This window comes from Spermophilus citellus (assembly GCF_964194105.1).
Source record: "Spermophilus citellus genome assembly, chromosome: 14".
Classification (NCBI taxonomy): Eukaryota; Metazoa; Chordata; class Mammalia; order Rodentia; family Sciuridae; genus Spermophilus; species Spermophilus citellus.
In genome coordinates, this window is record NC_138194.1 from 55,669,596 (window position 1) to 55,690,569 (window position 20,974).

The 20,974-nt window shown below is 33.9% G+C and overlaps 1 protein-coding gene across 3 annotated transcripts in view; it reads left to right on the plus strand.

The window, feature by feature from the left end:
• LRRCC1 (leucine rich repeat and coiled-coil centrosomal protein 1) overlaps positions 1 to 20,974 on the plus strand; it is a 34,939-nt gene that overhangs the window by 11,800 nt on the left and 2,165 nt on the right. For all 3 annotated transcript variants that reach the window (XM_081265863.1, XM_081265864.1, XM_081265865.1), the window contains 12 exons: positions 371 to 564; positions 1,907 to 2,045; positions 2,824 to 2,972; positions 6,499 to 6,703; positions 7,240 to 7,379; positions 14,168 to 14,369; positions 16,563 to 16,748; positions 17,655 to 17,829; positions 18,849 to 19,012; positions 19,389 to 19,597; positions 19,686 to 19,823; positions 20,137 to 20,272. In XM_081265863.1, coding sequence (XP_081121989.1) covers positions 371 to 564; positions 1,907 to 2,045; positions 2,824 to 2,972; positions 6,499 to 6,703; positions 7,240 to 7,379; positions 14,168 to 14,369; positions 16,563 to 16,748; positions 17,655 to 17,829; positions 18,849 to 19,012; positions 19,389 to 19,597; positions 19,686 to 19,823; positions 20,137 to 20,272 — 2,037 coding nt within the window. The remainder of the gene's footprint in view (positions 1 to 370; positions 565 to 1,906; positions 2,046 to 2,823; positions 2,973 to 6,498; positions 6,704 to 7,239; positions 7,380 to 14,167; positions 14,370 to 16,562; positions 16,749 to 17,654; positions 17,830 to 18,848; positions 19,013 to 19,388; positions 19,598 to 19,685; positions 19,824 to 20,136; positions 20,273 to 20,974) is intronic.

Here is a 20,974-nt window from a genome sequence, read left to right on the forward strand (position 1 = left end):
AAAGTTTTATGGTTTTACCTTTGGTGGTTAGGGCTATATATATATATGGTAGGGGTTGAAGTTCACTCTTTTCCCTATGGATATTCAGTGATGCCAGCACCATTTGTTAAAAAGTCTTTGCATTGGATGAGTTTAGTTTCTTTGTTTTTGTTTTCTATTCATATTTCCTGAAAGTTTTTATTGTTATTTGCAGAAGAGTTAACCTGGTAGAAGCTTATCTGTACTAGAAGCTGAATTCCCTGTCATTAATTTCCAGGATATCTAGTTTTTAGCCCTCAATCTTATAGAAAGCCTTAACACTTAGCAAAATTTTAAATTTTTGTATTGAATTGAACTTTTAGTACACTTTTTTTCCCCCTTTTTTTTCTAGGCTTCTAGTACTTTAATAGATAATGTTCCTGAAAAAGACCTGAGACCAAAAAGAGACACAGATGTAACTTCTGAAAGTGATTATGGAAACAGAAAAGAATGCAACAGAAAAATTCCTCGAAGATCAAAAATCCCATATTATGCCAGAAATATTCAAACTATTAAGCATCACAATAGAAACAACATTTTTGTAAGGTACTTATTTATGTTTAGAATTTCAAGTAAGGCACCTAAAAGTTAGCATGGCTGTCTCCTTCCGTAAAACTACCTTATGCTGATATTTATTTATCACATTTAACATCAAAGGTTTAACTTTTCAGTCCTATGTGCTCTGACTAGGTCAGTACAGTCACCGCTCTCTCATTCTGCAGGTTCTTTATCCATGGATTCAACCAACATTAATCAAAAATATTTTCTAAAAAAAGTTAATATTGTTAATGGCATGTATTATTAGTAATACTACAGCAGTTATTCTATATAACATTAATAGACTGTTTTTTCTTGTTATTATTCCCTAAACAAATTATTACACAGCACTTACATATATTAAGTATTTTATGTAATCTGTTATCACACCATTCCGTGTAAGGGCTTTGAGCATCTGTGGTTTTGGTATTTGAGGAGAGTCCTGAAGCAAATTGCCTGTAGAAACCAATGAACAACTGTATACTTATGTAAAGGATTGCTTTCTCTGTCAATGCCATAGTTAAGAAATCAACATATAAAACCAAAATTCTACTGCATTCATTTGCAGTAGGAAATAAAACCAATAAAACTTGAGTTGTAGATGACTAGCCTTTTCTGTCTCTATAAGCAAGTCTAGATGGGAAGTCAAATCCTAAATAGATGGTAACTACTGAGTTGAGGATGAAAGGTAAATATGATGGTTATGTTGAATGCTGTTAGGATCAGGGAATCTGATGTTTGTACTTTCACAATTGGAATCACCATGAGTTGTTCAGAAATGCCTACTCTGACATACGTAAAATCAACTTTTTACCTCTTTAATTCTCCTTTATAAAAAATGAATTTTTTTGTTGTTTTAATTCTTTCATAGCTGTCCAGTTAACTATGTGTTTCCATGTATGCTCAGTCACTTAGTTCACTTATAATCAAAATGGACGTACCCTGCAATTTCTTCAATCTCTTGCTAATGGTGTAATCTATTTGCTATGCTTTGTTACATGTCCACTTTAGACTTTCAATTTTCAAAAGATAATTTTATCTGTCATTTTTCCAGTTCTTGGGTGTTACCTTAGTCCTAAGTACTAATAATACTTTATAAAATTCTTCTGATGTATTCAAGAATTCTACCTATCCTGAATGTGTTGGACACTGAACTGTCTTTCTTATTATATTGAGGCTCTCAATCAACAAAGCACACTCATAAAATTTAGGAAGTAGTGTAAGTGACTAATATTGTTTAATATCCTTTTATAAAAACTGTTTGCGTATGTGACTAAAAATGTTAATATTAGAGAATATTATAAACAGTATACTTTTCTTGGAATTATTTCCTGCATTTTATTTTTTACAGTTGTAATCGTAAAATAAAACAACCTTACTTTAAAGATTTATACGTAAGATCATCTTTAGCAAACTGTAATTTTTTAGAAGAACAGAAGAATGAAATCATTAAAGTAGAAAATAGCATCGTAGAAGACAACACGTACCGGGTACGATTTAGAAGTTAAGAAAAAATGAAAGCAAATGCTTTACCACTGAGCCACAACCCCAGCCCCCAGAAATTACACATTTATTTAAGTCAGATTTAAGTGAAATCATTTGTTATATACTTATAGAGGTAGAAACCATTCTAAATTTTCCAATTCTTATTTCTTAAAGTAGTGGTTCCTAGCTTTTTTAAATGTCAGACCCTTTAAATAAAGAAATCTGTAGCTCTTCTAAAAAAAATGACTTTTACACCCAAAATGTTATTATATGATTTCCAGGTCTTCATGAACTAACCTGAAACCCAATTTGGTGCACAGATTAAGAGGTTTCAAAAATTTTCAAAATTATTCAATGGTTGCTTGAACAGTACTCATGTTGAGAATTTTTAGCACATGTTCATTTGTTACTTTATATTTTTCATTAACTTGCCAGTATTGTACCTTTTGAAGTACTGGTTGTTCTTTTGGTTGTACGTAGTACTGTTTTTCCATGATACATTTACCTTCATACTTTTTATGCTACTGCTTTTCTCTCCTAATTCTCAACACTGGAAACTTTAATACTGAGGAAAAAATATAATTATGTTATGACAATAATAATAGCAGCTACAATTTATTTTTTGAATGATATTATGTACCAAACACAGTTCTGCACTGTTTGGTATGCTTTACTTCTATTAATTTGTTTAATAGCCCTTCAAAGTGAAGTAAAATAAAAAATTGAGATGGTAAGAAGTTAGGTTACATTTCTAAGTTCTCCTAATGTGGTTGTTCCTTTTAGTCCCTTGTTGAACAGCTAGACCAAGAGAGAGAGATGAGATGGAAAGCTGAACAAGCTGAAAAGAAGCTTATGGAGTATATTGATGAACTGCATAAACAAGCTAGTGAAAAGAAAGATGTTCATAGCCTGGCTCTACTTACCACAGACAGGTAAGGCCAAATATAAAAAATCTAAAGGATACCTTGTAGCATAAAGAATAGTAAACTTGGAGCTGGAATACCTAAATTTAAGTTAACTACAATATGATTAAAAACAAATGTTTTTTTAAACAAGGTGTCTAGTTTTCTTTTGATTAGAAGATTTAATGCTTTGTTAACTTGTTACATAATTTAGGAATTCCAGGTACATTTATTTGAGCCCTTAAACTGGCTGGGAAGTGTCAGATATATGTGCAGATATGTATTATAAGTAAATAACAAGAGACTAGAGCAGGAATTGGAAAAATTTTTCTGTAAAAATCCCAGATTGTGTAAAGACAGGGTTTACGAATTTGTATCTGTTTCCTTGGTACTCTTTGAACTATTGTCACATGTTTGTCTTCTACAGTTGGCCTTGGTACCTGATAGCCCAAGTTTTTTTATTCCGTTTTTATTTTTTCTCCTCCTTCCTTCTAGCTCCCATTTTATCTTATGATGCATTTTTTATCTTATGATTGCATTTAATACAAGTCAGTCTTATTCCATGCAATCTATGAAAATACCAGTTTTCTAAATACAGTTTTTCCCTGGTTTTCTGTAATTATTTCTAAAGTTATACCTTTCTTCAAATATTTATAAGATACTTCTACAGACTTCCTGTTGGTTTTTTACGTCTTCTTACCCTTGAAGGAATGCTAGTTTTCTAGACTCGGTTATGCCACAAATTGGGTTTAGAAGTTGCTCTTGGTTGCATTTCCTTACTGTAAAGTATAAGCTCTCATTTGAATAATAAGTTGATGTACACAACTCCAAGCCTAATTTCCAGTTTCTGTTAAATATGTAACTGTTAAAGTTTTATGATACTATGTGGTAATTTCTACCCTCCTGCCCACTTCTGTGTTGTGTAAGAAAAATTATAAAACCTGATATGTACATTATGAGAGAAACTATAATTAAGCAAGCTGTGATACATTATGCTATTACTAGTCCTTCCACCTCCCCACCACTACTACTATTTTTTTTTTTTACTACATTAGAAAAACAGCACTCTTGCTTGAAGTAGGTATGTGAATAACCAACATTATCAGCAACAACTTTATCAGAAACTCTGTAACTGAGTCATGGACATGACAGTGGAAAAGAGGATTCATCTTTCTTCAAAATGAAGCAAAGCTTGTTCTAGGAGATGTTTTTATTTCAGTTTAATTCTTTTTGGCTTATAATTGAAATTCATTACAGATTTTGATAATAGGCTATCTTTGCTTTTAGCTATATATGAAGGAATTTCTATTTCATTTCATATTGTGGGTATTTCTTAGTGGAATATTAGAGGAAGCTGGGTTGAGGCTTCTTACCAGATTGCATTTAATTTGGAAGGATTTGGGTATATTTCATCTTTATTCTTACATAACCTGTCAATTTTGACCATCATTCCCATATTATATATTAATTGTTCTTGAAAAAATCAATTTTTTTCTGATTCCAATTTTATCTAAACTCATGTTTGTTTGTCTGTCTGTCCTTTTGAAGTTATATCCCTGACCAATCTTGATATTCCCATATGTGCTTTGTTAGAGATTCTGTATCCCTAGGACCCTAGAGTCTGGCATCTAAGTGCAATACTATGGAGTATTTGTTATCTTAAAAAATGAATATTGTTGGGTATAGTGGTAGCTTGCCCTGTAATCCCAGCTGCTCAAGAGGCTTAGGCAGAAGGATTCCAAGTTCCAGGCCAGCCACAGCAACTTAGCAAGACTGTCTGAATAATAATAATAATAATAATAATAATAATAATAATAAAGTTTTAAAGGCTGGAGATATAACTTGCTTGTAGAACACCCCTAGGTTCAGTCCCTAGCACCACCAAAAAAGAAAGAGAGAGAGAGAAAGAGAGAGAGAGAGAGAAAATCTTATCTAGTAGGATATTCTTATTGTTCAGATCTCCTTGGTGAACAAATTTGCTTATCTAAATGCCTTCTAAAATTGCCTTGCCTGTATTTCTTAAGATTAGCCTATCCTCAGGCAGACTCATTCTGCTTCCTTAGTTGTATTCTTAGCCCTAATAAATGGTTTTCCATCCGTATCTGGACAGCCACCAAAAGTAGAATTCTAGGAATAATTGTTTTATTTCCTTTCTCTTTCTCATATCCCACATCTAGTTGGTGTTGATATGTTCTTCATTTCTTAAAACATACTGAACTTTCTCCTCTATATCCTAAAACTGTTGCCTTAATTTATGTTTTATCTCTCACTTAGATAATTGCTTCAGATCTCCTTGCCTATAGCTTCTGTGGCCCCATCCTGTAGTCCACAGAATAATAAATTCTGGCATTCTCTCATATAACATCAAACTGGAGTTGAGAGAGTAAACAAGGAATACCAGTTTGGAGACTACTCTTTTGAAATAAAAGGAGAGATAAGAACAAAAATTGGAGAAATGACTCTAGTAAAGAAATTGATGGATATATTTCTTTAAATACGGCTTAGAAACACAATAGATAGTGGGGCAGCAGCCTAGCTTGGTAATTTCATGAAGCTGTCTTTTCCAAATACTAGACTTTTACTCCATCATAAAATATCTTCCCATAGAATGTGGATAAGGGTTGAGGCGGGGGTAAGTATCTGGCCCAGGCTGGTTAACCATAATGTGGCCCATGGCCACAGTGATATTCCTGGGTGCACATATGAACTCCATTGAACTAATCAGAATCTTCCCTGTGACTCTTTGGAGTTGAGCTCGAAGAAGATAATCTTTCCATTTGGTTCTCAGATATATTGGAATGGGAGCCCAGGAATGTTTGTAGTACTTCCCTCCATACCCCCTGCCCACTTCCCCCAAACATAAAGACACCTAACAGTTGGAACAACTGAAGACAGCCTCTAGGAAATCACATATAAAGAGTTCCAATGGAATTCATGTTCTTAGTTTCAGTGATCCCTCAGAATAGTTCTGTACTACTCTTTCTCTAAGTTTAGCTATGTGGGTCAATAAATTCTTCCATTTTATTTTACTAGTTAAGAGTTCTTAACTATAACCAATGGGTTCTAACTGATACAAAGCAAGGATCAATATGTGGTATCTGGGGAGGATACAGAAAAGTCAAAGTTAATTTTCAGGTAGCTATTCATATATCACTTGATGCCACACAGCTTTATAAATATATCTTTTTTTCTGTGAGATACTGAGTTCCTTTGAAGGCACAGACTATATAACTCTTCTTGCATGCTTTTTAAAAAGTCCACAGCTAGCCTGAATGCATGAAACACATTAGGTATTCAGTAAAGTTTTGCTGTGTAGTAGGAAAGTTTATTTAAGATAAAGTTTCACTAATTTATATAGAGCATTTTCTCTTTGGGCACAGTATTAGTGTTAGGGATAGGGGAAAGGCATATACTGTATTTCAGCCATTTTTTTTAAACTGTAATTACATTTCGAAACATACTTCAAGTCTTTCTACTGTAGTCTTTAATATTGACTATAGTTTTTCTCATTTTCTATGTATAATGTAATTAACTGCTGCTCATAATTTCTGATTAGGCTAAAGGATATTATTTTTAGAGAGAGAAATGCCAAAGCACAACTCGAAATTATGGTTCACAAACTTCAAAATGAAATTAAAAAACTAACTATTGAATTAATAAAAACAAGAGATCAGCAGGAGGATCACATTAGACACTTAAGAACCCTGGAAAAAGCATTAGAAAAAATGGAGAGACAAAAAGGGCAGCAGCAGGCGGCACAGGTATTTCTCTTTTTTAATGTATCAGTGATGTGGATCAATTCATAACTTCTAATCTGTAATAAATTATACTATATGGTAAACCTAAAAGATATTAGGTAGTTTGCCAAAAAAATGAATTATCAATTTAAATATAGTAATCATGTAGACTTTTGAATTATGTCTAAATTAAGGCTAACTTACTTATACAAAGCAATTACAAGAAGAGGAAATACTACAAGTAATTAATTAGGCTTGTATTTTGAAGAACTAATATTTAAAAGTTGGGGGGTGGGGGACTTGAAGGAATTTCATTTTCATGGTTTCTGAAAAAAAATTCCCATCAAAATTTGTAATGCAAATAAGCAGTAGTTAATGCCAATATATTTGATGATTGTAAGAATATACTTTGTGTGACTTGTTAATTAATAAACTTTGAAAATAAACTTAAGTCACTAGGTCTAATCATTTAAAAGGCACTTTTCTTATGGGAATTGGCATTAAAATAGAAGCATGGGAGATTGTTACCTAGGTACTGTAATTGTATGCACTTTTCTCAGATAAGGCTTCTCCAAGAGGTGGAAAACAAGGCTGCAGCTGCTGATAGAGAAATAAACTTACTTCGAACTTCCCTTCATCAAGAAAAGGAACAAGTCCAACAACTTCATGAACTTCTGGCATTGAAAGAACAAGAACACAGGTAAATGAAAAATGTATCAGAAAAATATTGATACTTAAAAATAAAAAAAGAAAGCTACCCCCACATCCCTCCACACCCTCCGTATTTAGAGGCAGTGATAGATCATTGGTTAATCTGGCAATATCAGCTCATGGAAAATATCATGTTTATGTATCCATTAAAATCAGTCCTCTAGAAAGACACCAGGTTCTCTAGTATAAATAAGTTTATATCAAGACTACATAGACAAAAACTGAAGCATACATAGATGAGTTTTGTTACCCTCTGTAAAACTGTGCATATCTGGCAATGTATGGTAATATATCATTTACTAGACTTTTTGGGACCAGGCCTGACGGCCACAGAGGTGGCATTCTCTGTATTTAAAGTTATGTTATGAGTAATATGTATGGATATAAATATGGTGTATACACACACACACACACACACACACACACACACATATATATACTATATCCCATATTGGTAAGATGCTTGCAATTCAGACCAGCCCTTGCCATCAAAAGTATTGGCACACATCTATGTTTTGGAATCCAAGAAAGAAAAAGTGCAGGAGTAGTTTGTATGAAACAAATATTTAAATAGAAGTTAAAAGATAAGGAATGTCACTTAAATGGATATGTAGATTAAATGAGATAATTGAGAATATATTCTCAAATGCATAACAACTACATAATATTAAAGAAAAACAACACTATGGATCATTTTATAGATAAGGAAGTTGTAGACTGATGAAGGATGCATATTTTCCCCTAATTCATTTGATTCTATTTTTAATCTTAGAATACCATATTATATCATATCCATCTATTTGACTGTCTCCTGGCCACTCAATTTTTACTTCTGTATTCAATGTCTGCACATCTCATTGTCTAGCCATCTTTTCCTTTATTCTACCTATCATTACTTTCATAGTAGTACAATTTTATAGAGGCAGTAATTTTTATATAGGCTTTTCCTAGAGGAAGCCTAGCTTTGAAATCATGATGATTCTAGAGATGGACATATCCAGTAGGCACAGAAAGATGCCCAATAAGAAGTATTTACTGGCTTATCCTACCCATAGCATGAAGAACAACTTATGGAAGTATAATGAAGAGTAATTAATTTGGAGGAAAAGTGAGCTGATAATTGATATGAAATGTGATCACTTTTAAAGCACATTTCATATAATGTTAATTTAAAGGAAGTCATTTATTAAAGTAATCCAATTCTATGTTTCAGTTCTTATATTCACTTTTTATTATTTCTAAAATTTTAATTCCAAAATATGCCAAAATTAAAATTTGTTATATTTACATATTTTTTTGTCTTTGTCATTTACTGGTCTCTAAACTATTATGTGCAGATTTTGTAATTTTCCCTCAAAAATTTCTTTGCATAAATCACATGATTTTCAGTGCCTTTGCCTAATAAAAATAATGAGCAAAAGTAAAATGCAAATGACAGGATCTTATGCAACAGTGAATCATTCATATGCCTGATTCCCTTGACTTAAATCTGCTGCTGCCACAGAAGCAAGTATCTGTGTTCTGACAGATTGTTTTAGAGCCCATTGTCTCTTTCAGTTTTTATGGACTTCTTTTACCCCACTCCTCTTTCCACTCCCTCATTTATGATAAAATCATAGTGCTTGGAAGGGCTAATTCTTTTTAAGCATTATCTTTTTTTATTTTATTTTATTTATTTAAATTAGTTACACATAACAATACAATGATCTTGACATATCATACATTTGAATCAGATGGGGTATAATTTCTCATTTTTCTGAGTGTACAGGTTGCAGAATCAGACTTAAAACACAAATATGCATTTGTAAAATTAAAAATGTAAGTGCTATGTTATATAGGATGAGTGTTCTTAATGTAAAATTCTAAAATCCAAAAGGGATTTAGATCATTTGGGATTTCATATTTTTAGATTAATTATTCTAAACTAGTAAAGTCTGAAAATACTCCAAATTGTGAAATACTTTAGTACCAGCATGCCCAATAAAGGATACTTTGTGCATCCTTCAGAAAACTGTTTATACATCCTTAAATATCCATAGCAATCCAGTCTATGATGCCTTATTGCAGTATCTACCCAGAAGAGATAACAAGGTGAGTTAATTCATTTTGATATATTTTCTAGTCAGTCCTGAATGCATTCAGAGAAAAAAATAATGATAATTTATGGGTAAAATAGTTACTTAGCTGTATGAACAAATGAGCTACACACATTTGCCAACATTTTTTTTTTTTATATTATAAGGTACAATGGGGGCCTACTCATCCAACATATTCTGACAATTTTTTACTAAAGATGGTCTGACCCTAAGGCAATAAAAAATAAGCCCAAGTAACTGATACTTTTATTTTCATTCAAAAATTGTAACATTCCCATGTAATTATTTATGTGTGTATATATATATATATATATATATATATATATATATATAAGCAAACATGTATACACACTTAGATGTATATATGTATATGCAAAGGCATGCATATACAAATGCATATATAAATATGTTATATACATACACATATATTATCCATATATTGTATACACGCAAAATAAATATGAAAATAAAGTCTTCAAATTTGTAATTACTACATCTATTCACTGTAAGAGAAATAGCAATTAGCCTCTCAGGAGCATAATACTGCTGTACTCCATCCCCATCTTTCCATGTCTCTTTGCCCCCACTGCTGCCTCCCTGCCCCCACATGTTCTTGGCCACCGGCCACCATCTCCTCTCTAGCCTCCATGGGCTGCAGCCCAGCTGCCCTGCCTGGCCAGCCTCCCTGGCCCCCACTCTGCAGTTCTGAGTTGGCCTCGCTCCCTCCCCCTCTATCCAGTCCTCTGATCTGCTGTAGACTCAGGTTGGGTGCCCAGCTCGGGCCCTGGAGGCTGAAAACAGGTGGCAGCCCCTCAGCCCAGGCAGAGGAGCCCCCATCCCAGGGCATAAGGGTGGGCCGCCTTCCCAGGTATGGGCCTCCATGCAAGGTTGGGACTGAGAGTCAACACCCTCCACCCCCTCCCCGGCGCCCCATGTCTCCCCACCAAAAAAAAAAAAAATCCTCTAGCAAGAACTGGTAGCTAAAATACAAATTGGTGATTTTACAGTCTGCATTTGAGGAAAGGCTTTGTAACAGTAAAGCTTGTTTTATATTTCTCCAAACTAAACAAAAGTTCACATATATAAAGAAAGCTATTTAATTGACTTCCAAGTAACTTCTTGTTAAATTAATCAGTATTTATTTCTCTGACACAAGGGTCTGTGAACTTTTTCTGTGAAGGGCCACATAGAAAATAACTCAATGTATGTATGCTGTATGTATGCCTCTAATCCCAGCAGCTAGGGAGGCTGAGTCAGTAGGACTGTAAGTTCAAAGCCAGCCTCAGCAACTTACCAAGGCCTTGACTCAAAAACAAAATAAGTAAAAAGGGCTGGGGATGTGGCTCAGTGGTTAAGTGTCCCTTGGTTCAATCCCTGGTACCAAAAAAAGGAAGAAATAATTCAGACTTTAGTGGCTCCCCACAAGTCCCTGTTGGGTGCCAATTGTCACGTTCCTCTTGACTGAAACACTTAGGGTCACTCCAGGGGAACTGGGCTGCATGAAATAACCACACAGAAACAAATACCTTTTCTTTGGGTCCTGTGAGGGCTCCTTCGACCCTAGGGGTTCATGGAAAGAGAGAGTGAGCGAGCACATGCTGAACCCTTTTATTGAGGGGAAGCCATTCAGATGAGGCAAGGGGTCAGATTTCAGGGGGTTGAGTTTAGCTTCATGATGTCTGCTGTCAGCTGGTTGACTGACATCTAGGAAGGCCACACCCAAAGGCAGAGCAAGAGAAAGGGACACACAAATGGAGTTGCCTTGGGGCATTCTATCCCAACAGGGCAAAGGGGTAGTATAACAAAGGAATAGGTGAGTGTAGTTAAACTCCATGGGTGACACGCCTACATCTGAAGACACACCGTCAAACTTTCTGGGCCGAGGCAATGTCCAGGTCACTACAAGATGTAGTGACTGGTCAAAGCCTCTCCGCTCTAGGATGGAAGGCGAGAATCATTCAGAGTGGCTCCCCACAGACTTTGCCTCACATTCTTGACTTTGTCTTTTTTGCATAATAGCCAATGACAATAATAAAACAAATGAATGTAGCTGTGGTCTATTAAGAGTTTATTTACAAACAAAGGGGCAGCAGACCAGATTTGGTCCATGGGGTGTAGCTTCCCAATCCTTGCTATATAGAACACATAATAATTTGAATATCTCCCTCTAGTCCTTACTTGAGTGTCCTACCAGTTGAATTTTGTCATTCCTAAACCTATTTGTTGGTGGTGGGTTTTTTGGGGGGGTCAGGGGGCACAGTTCTAATTAGTTATACATGACAGTAGGATGCATTTTGACACCTCATAAATAAATGGAGTATAACCTCTCATTCTAGTTGTATATGCTTTAGATTTATACCAGTTGTGTAACCATATGCACATAGGGTAATAATGTCTGGTTCATTCCACCATCCTTCCCATTCCCTTCACTCCCCTCTCCCCGCTTATTGTGAATTAGCATCCGCATATCAGAGAAAACATTTGGCTTTTGGTTCTTTGGGATTAGCTTATTTCACTTAACATGATATTCTCCAGTTCCGTCCATTTACTGGCAAATGCCATAATTTCATTCTTCTTTAAGGCTGAGTAATATTCCCTTGTACATATGTACCACAATTTCTTTATCCATTCATCTGTTGAAGGGCACCTAAGTTGGTTCCATAGTTTAGCTTTTGTGAGTTGAGTTGCTATAAACATACTACTGCATCACAGTAGTATGCTGGTTTTAAGTCCTTTTGGGTATAAACTGAGGAGTGGGACAGGTGGGTCAAATAGTGGTTTCATTCCAAGTTTTCTGAGGAATCTCCATACTACTTTCCGTAATGGTTACATCAATTTGCAGTCCCACCAGCAATGTATGATGTACCTTTTCCCCCACAACCTCACCAACATTTATTATTACTTGTATTCTTGATAATTACCTTTCTGACTAGAGTGAGATGAAATCTTAGAGTAGTTTTGATTTGCATTTATTTGTTGATCAATTGTATTTCTTCTGTGAAGTGACTGTTCAGATCCTTAGCCCAGTTATTTGTTTTTTTGAGTTCTTTATGTATCCTGAAGATTAATGCTCTATTTGAGGCACATATGGTAAAGATTTTCTCCCATTCTATAGACTCTCTCTTCTTTCTTTTGCTGTGAAGAATCTTTTTAGTTTGATTCCATCCCATTTGTTGATTTATTTGAATGGAATCAAATCAAGAACCCATTTTACTTTTGTACTTATAAACTTTTAATGCTTTAAGTAAACTTTGATACTCTAGGGAAAATTGTCATCATGAGTATGGGAGAGACAGTTAAAAAAAATTGGGGAGACTTATCACAGAAAGCTAGAATTCTATAGTTTTCTTTACAGATATTTTTAAATTTTCCATTCTTGTCTTTAAAAGCCAAAATTGAAAACAGTGGATTTTGTGTTAAGGTTTGATTTATGCAGAAAATAGTTGAGAATTCTACAGAATGAACTTATATTTTAAAATATAGCGCTAGAGCCAGGCACAGTGGTGCATGCCTATAGTCTCAGCACTTGGGACGATCACTTGAGCCCAAGAATTCAAGACCAGCTTGTACAATATAATGAGACCCTTGCTTACCCTGCACGGTGTGCATACAGGTAATCCCAGCAGCTCGGGAGGCTGAGACAGGAGGATCACAAGTTCAAAGCCAGCCTAAGCAACTTAGCAAGGCCCTAACCAGCTCAATGAGACCCTGTCTCTAAATAAAATACAAAATAGGGCTGGGATTGTGGCTCAGTGGCCAAATTCTCTTGCGTTCAATACCCGGTACCAAAAAATAATAACCCAAATCAAAAGATTTATAAATATTTTGAAACTTTAACTGACATTTTATTTTAATCTAGTACAAATCAAACTGCATTTAAAATCCAAATGCCGAATTTTCTCTCTGGTATGTGGATGCTAACCCAAAAAAGAGTAGGGTGGGGAAGGGAAAAATAGAATCCATTGGATTAGATGAAGGGAAGGGAGTGGGGAGGGGAATATGGAAGGAAAGAATTAATCGGACATAACTTTCCTAGCCTTGTATTTGAATAGACAACCAGGGTAACTCCACATCATGTACAACCACAAGAATAGGATCCTAAATAGAATAAATTATACTCTGTGTAGTGTAATTTGCCAAAATACATTTTACTGTCATAACATTTTACTGTCAATAACATTTTACTGTCAATACATTTTACATAAATAACTGAAAATAACAAGTTAAAAAAGGAAAAACCAAAGTAGAAGATACAGTACAGATGCAAATACACCTAAAGAATTTCAGAAGCTATAGAATGAAGGAATTATTTCAATGAAGATTTGACATACTCGGGTTGGGGTTGTAGCTCAGTGGTAGAGAGCTTGCCTTGCAGGCATGAGGCACTGAGTTCGATCCTCAGCACCGCATAAAAATAAATAAATAAAGATATTGTTTCCATCTACAACTAAAAAAAATTTTTAAAAAGATATGACATACTCCTGTTATCCCCTTCACTGAATATACTTATAAGCTTTATGTATTTTTTCTGTACCTACCTGTACCCAATTTCTGTTTTTGAAAGTGAGGATCTGATCTTAACATTACATAATACAGAACATTAAGACCTATTTAAGGACCTTTACAATATTTCTTTTTAAGGGAACAACATCCTTTGATTTGTATTTGTTTTTCATTCCAGGAAAGAACTTGAAACAAGGGAGTTTTTCAGTGATGCCGAGTTCCAGGATGCCTTAGCTAAAGAAATAGCCAAAGAAGAGAGAAAACATGAACAAGAAATTAAAGAATACCATGAAAAAGTTGGTATATTAAACCAGCAATATTTGGATTTAGAAAATGAATTCCGTATTGCTTTAACTGTTGAAGCCAGAAGATTTAAAGAGGTAACAATTGGTATCTAGCTCTTTATTGAAATACAATCAACAAAATATTGTTTGATAAGAAGACTACATTTTAGAATCCTGGCTCTATGTGCATGCTGGCTTTAGGCTCTTAAATAAATTACATAAATTCTTAGAACCTTCTCACATAAATAACAGCTAGACTTAATGAGATTAGAAAAACTTATTAAGATAATAAATAGTGAAGTAAAGATAGCAGGGGATTGGGAATAGGAATGGGAAAATCTGAATTTTCCTCTACCACTGTAGAGCAGGGGTTGACAAAACTAAAGCCCCCGGGCAGAATATGGCCCACTGCCTCTTTTTTTTTTTTCTTCTTCTTAATAAAGTTTTATTGGAAAGGAGCCATGCTCATTTGGTTTAATATTATCTGTGGCCACTATCTGGCCCTTTACAGAAAAATTTGGCAACCCCTGCTATAGAGGAACAATCTCATTCCTAAAGTAATCCCACCAATTATATGCTAAATCCTATTTCCTCTTGCCTGCTGAAGAGTATGGCTTCAGCAAATCTTCCTTCTCTCTCTCACACACACACACACATCAGCAGTTTTTCCTTCTCTGTTAGACTATTCCCTTCAGCACATATGCATTCTATGATTTTTCTTTAAGAAAACTCGATCCCGTTTGGCTACCACTGTGTTTTTGTACTTAGATTTATAACAGAACTTCTTAAATATGTGTTTTTGCTCACGCTGATTTTTCTGCTTCTCTCCCTTCTCACCTACTTTTGTAAGGGTTTTAGTCCTACTGCTGTACTGGCATTGCTGTAGTCAAAGCCATTAGCAACATCCACACTGAAATTCATCTATTTAATCCTCATTTGATTTGACCTAAGAGCAATATTGGCAGAGTTGATCTCTCCCCCCTTCTCCAGATTCTTTCTTCATTTGGTTACCAGCACACCACATCTCTTGGGTTTCTTGGCTTTCTGTTATTTCTCCTCTTTTCAATCTCTTTTGTTAATTTCTCTATTGTTTCCAAAATTTCATTAGAAATGCCCAAGTTCCAATCCTTAACCCTGCTTTTCTAGACACACTCAGACTCTTGGTAAACTCCTCCAGCATCATTTCTTGTATCTCCAAACTAGATCTTTGGCCTGCATTTCAAACTCATAGGTGTAACCACCTATTTAAAATCTCTACTGACTTTTTCTCAAACCTTCTTCAACACTTGTTCTATCTTAATAACATCTCCATCCTTCTAAGGGCTTAGGTCAGAAATTAGAATCATCATTGATTGACTCCTCTTTGACACTCCATATCCCATCACCACTAAGAAATTCTGTCACCATTATGTTGAAAATACATATAGTCTTTTCTTACCACCTGTTAATGCCAACCTAGTGTGAGTCACATATCTTTCACCTGTATCATTTTAAAGGCTTCTTAATTGATCTTTCTGCTTCTATCCGTATCCCTCCTTTCTGTTTACGCTGATCACAGCAGCTGCAATGTTCTATTAAAAAGTAAGTTAGATCGTGATTCCTCTTCTCAAAGACCTCTATTGTACCTCCAGTTCATTCAGAGTAGTTCATACTTCTTTATAATTTAACTCTCTGATTTCATATCCTACCATCTTTTCCTTCATCCATGCCACTCCAGTGACATCAGCTTTCATGCTGTTCCTCCAGCATTGCAGGCACATTCCTGCCTAGAACACCTTCTACACATATTTGCATAGTTCTCTTGTTTACCTCCTTCCAAGTCATTGATGCAGTATTACCTTCTCCATGATTATGCCATTTAAAATTGAACCTGCCTCTCCAACATTTCACATCCCTTTAGCTTTCACCCAAGCACATATCATTGAACAAGCTTATTATTATACTGTTAGTCCCTACCCACTAGAATGTAACCTTTATGGAGGCAGGGATGTTAGTCCATTGTATTCATTGATATGTTCCAGTGCCTAGAACAATGACTGGCACACAACAGGCTGGCCCTCAGTAAATAGTTCTCAAATTAATGAATTCTGGTTGTAGATCCACTAATTCCTTGGGTCTTAGTTTTATCATGTGGCAATTAGTAAATTGAAACAAATTATCTTTGAATTTTATTCTTTTTCTAAAACTCTGTGATTCTAAAAATGAAACATGGAAGCTGTTTACAGAAGCAAATATTTTTTAATTATTTGGAGAACTGCCATTTATATAAAATGCAATTTTGAAATATAGGTTAAAGATGGTTTTGAAAATGTTGCAACTGAGTTAGCCAAGAGCAAACATGCTCTTATTTGGGCTCAACGGAAAGAAAATGAGTCTTCCTCTTTAATTAAAGATCTGACCTGTATGGTGAAGGAACAAAAAACAAAACTCGCAGAAGTTTCCAAATTAAAACAGGAAACAGCAGCAAATTTACAGGTAAGACTTCATAGCATTATAATTCCCTTCAATTTTTTATATCATTTTTTTCAACCGTGTTATGATTTTAGAAAGTACACAGAATGAACCTTTCTTTCTTTTTTTTTTTTTTTTTTTTTTTTGGTACTAGGTATCCTTAACCACTGAGCCCACATCTCTAGCCCTTTATATTTTTTATTTTGAGACCAGGTCTTGCTGAGTTGCTGAGGCTGACTTTGAACTTGCAATCCTCCTTCTCAGCCTTCCAAATCACTGGGATTTTAGGCATGCGCCATTGCACCTAGCCTTAAAATGAACTTTTAAATGATAGCAATTATATATTGTGATGTGTATGAAAAAAAGTATGACTAAGGAGATTAGACTTATGATTTCATATACTGTATTGCTTAGCTTAAAATATATATGTAAAATAACTGAATTAATTTTAAGAAACATGCTTAATGGGTCCTCATTTGTACAGGTGATACAACAAAAATTAGAATGGTAATGTTCAAATAGTTGAAGTTTGGGAAACACCACTTGCATTTCTGATACTAATATGGTAATGGTAGTGGTGGTGGTACTTTTTAGATATACTTAACCATAACTGTTCCAAGATATCTCAGTTTGGGGGAAATAACTTTTAGAATATTGATTAAAATGCAGCATAAGAAATTTTGAATATTACAAGTATAGTTTCTCCATAATTTTAGAATTAAATTCAGAGTGTTAAAAGAAGCAGTCTCTTAAAGTTTGACTTTTTATTTCATGGTTGATATTTATCTTTAGCTAATAAAACAAACTTCTTATATATAATTTGGCAACATTTGGTTGTATTTGCTTAAATAATGTTTTTTCTCTTTGTAAAATGCAAAAAAAAAAAGCACTTAAAAATAATCACTTTTTTTTTAATTTGGTGGTAAACAGAATCAAATCAACACTCTTGAAATTTTGATTGAAGATGACAAGCAGAAGAGTATTCAAATAGAACTTCTCAAGCACGAAAAAGTCCAGCTTATATCTGAGCTAGCAGCCAAGGAATCACTTATTTATGGTTTAAGGACAGAAAGAAAAGTATGGGGACATGAGCTGGCACAACAGGGTAAAATTCTCAAATTTTCAGAGGGAAAATAGTCAATATCTGGGTATTGGAGAGAAAAGGCTGTAACGACCTTGAGATACCAGGAAAAAGGATGGCATTTTATCATGAACATATAATGTTTTTATGCTTGTGTACATTTTGTAATTTTTAAATCAGAATAAAATATCTGTCCTGAAGTATTTATCATTTATCATGGTGAAAACTTCAAAATGCTTTTAGCTCTGATATTTTTTATTGTTTTCTTCCAATATGATTTGGTCATTTTTCTGAACCATGTGTGCTTTTAAAAATAATTACTGTAGGTTGGGGTTGTGGCTCAGAGGTAGAGCGCTCGTCTAGCATGCGTGAGGCCCTGGGTTCAATCCTCAGCACCACAAAAAAATAAAATAAAGGTGTTGTGTCCACCACAACTAAAATAAATAAATAAATATTATAAAATAATTTAAAAATTATTATATGATGATTTTAAATTATTTGTATAGTATGCAATTTTTTTATTCAGATGTTTGTAACAATCATACTATTGGCATGCAGAAATATAAAATAGTGTATGATAGAAGACCACTTTAGGTTTAGGTAAATCCTCAATCTCATTCCTTTTCCTGTTACTATAAGACAAGAGATAACATGCTGTTTTATGGTATTTATAGATACCTTTAAAATTATGAACAGTTAGATATTGGTCTTAATGGAGCCATTGGCCATTTATCTACTTCCTTTAGGAATTTTTAGTATTACTAGGCTTGTTTGAATGCAAGGACATGAATGAAGTAGTACACGTCTGAGTTACTTGTCCTCGATTTTATTCATGATTTTAGGTTTGTGAACAGCGTAAGTGTTTAGAAGGCTTTTTGTTCACTTCCCCTTTCCCCTTCATGTTATATTATTGTATGCTTTGTGGTCTTGTTTAATTTTTCTTTTTATTTACTATATATTCTACATTGTTAAATAAGATTTTTATAAAATAAAAAGCTTCCAAGGCATGTTACCATTTCTAACTGATGATGTTTGTTTTTAAGGATCCACTCTAGCCCAGAATCGTGGAAAATTAGAGGCTCAAATTGAAAGTTTAACTAGAGAGAATGAATCTCTAAGAAAGGGAAATGAAAGGGATATTGATGCATTAAGAATAAAGTGCAAAATCATCGAAGACCAAACTGAAACCATTACAAAATTAAAAGATGTAAGTTTGACATTTTAGTTTTGAAAAACAGCAAATGGTGGGTTTGAAAATCTGTGGATCATAGCATCCATTCACAAAATAACTTGTCTCAATGATTCCCAACTGTTGTAGAATTTAAAACAAATGTCATGTATTTCCTTTATAATATTTGCCCCTTTGTTCTTAAAAGTGCTACCTGATGTTTGTTAACTTGAATTTGAAAATTCTGTATGGCCTTTAGAGAAACTGGAAATAGTGTTGTAAAATGTTAGGAGTCATAAAAAATTAACATGTTTAAAATAGCCTTTTAAATGATAATATAAGCCATATCTTATCAGAATATGAAATATTGAATTGAAGATTGGTAAAATGAAGTACAGATTTTTTTTTCTTAAAGAGTATACAAGAAAAAGATGAGCAAATCAGAGCATTAAAAGAAAAAATCACAGAAGTAGAAAAATCTGCTCAAGAACAACTTGATGAAAAATGTGCACAGCTGGATAGTATAATTGAGAAATTGGAAAGACACAATGAAAGAAAGGAAAAACTAAAACAACAGTTGAAAACAAAGGAATTAGAACTTGAAGAAATTAGAAAAGCTTACAGGTATTATACAGTGTTTCTCACAGAAAAAAAAAAGTGGCTTCATAATTTCATATACCTAACTTACTTTTTAATTTACTTCTCATATTAGTTCACTTAATCAGAAATGGCATGATAAAGGAGAACTTTTATGTCACCTTGAAACGCAAGTAAAAGAAGCAAAAGTAAAATTTGAAAACAAGGAAAAGAAACTTAAAGCTGAAAGAGACAAAAGTATTGAACTACAAAAGTAAGCATTAAGTCCTACAGGATGTGGGGTCAATTTAAACAAATACTGAATTGAGATGGATAAAATGTGTACGACTCAAAGAGGAAATAAAATTTTACCTTGTATATAAATGAAGTTCTAAAATTTGTAAACTTGAAGTTTCTTTAGACAATGTTATTATATAGTTTAATGATCAGTTCTTATATCAAAATATAAAGTGGTATCAATAACACAGCATATGGAAACCCCTCTCCCCCCCAAAAAAACACTTGTATACACACCCTCCACATACACACATATATATATACATAGGGTTTTTCTCACTTTTTTTAAGAGATGCAATGAAAAAGCTTCATTGTCTGGATGATGCCTTTAAGAAACAAGTCGATGCAATTGTTGAAGCTCATCAAGCTGAAATAATACAACTGGAAACTGAAAAGCAGAAATGTATTGATTCTGCAAATTTAAAGGTACTGTAAGTAAAATTCACTATGATAATCAGTATTAAATAGTTATCGCTAAATAAATTAGATCTTTGGAAATTACAAAGGGAAAAGGCAGCATGATTTTATGAACTAATAGATAGGGTGTTACCAAAAACTGTCATGATGCCAGGTTTGGTAATACTTTGATTAGTTGTGGGACATAATTCTAATGAAATCAAAATTATAACTTTTTTAAAAAATTTATATATATGGTTTCAGTTGTTGATGGACCTTTATTTTATTTATTTATATGCAGTGTTGAGAATCGAACGTAGTGTCTCACACATGCTAGGCAAATGCTTTACCACTGAGCTACAGCCCCAGCCTCCAAAATTGTAGATTTGATCCTTGTGTGTACCTGATCCATGATCCCTGGATGAAAATTTTCATCTCTCTAACCAATCAATTCCTTTGTCTATACTAGGTGAGGAGAGAACTTTGAAAAAAATTCTCAAAAGTACTTTATTCATTATAGTTCAAAACTTATCAGCCTTATCATCTTGAAGGTTGATAAAAGAATAAGTTTCAGGTGATGCTAAATCAAAAGCAAACATTAGAAGCACCTTTGAAGGTTTTAATACTACTCATTCATGAGCCTTCCCTCAAGATTTTTTTTATTGATTATTTAAAGCATTACATAGCTCATGATATATCATCTTTCATACATTTGACTCAAATTGTGTTTTG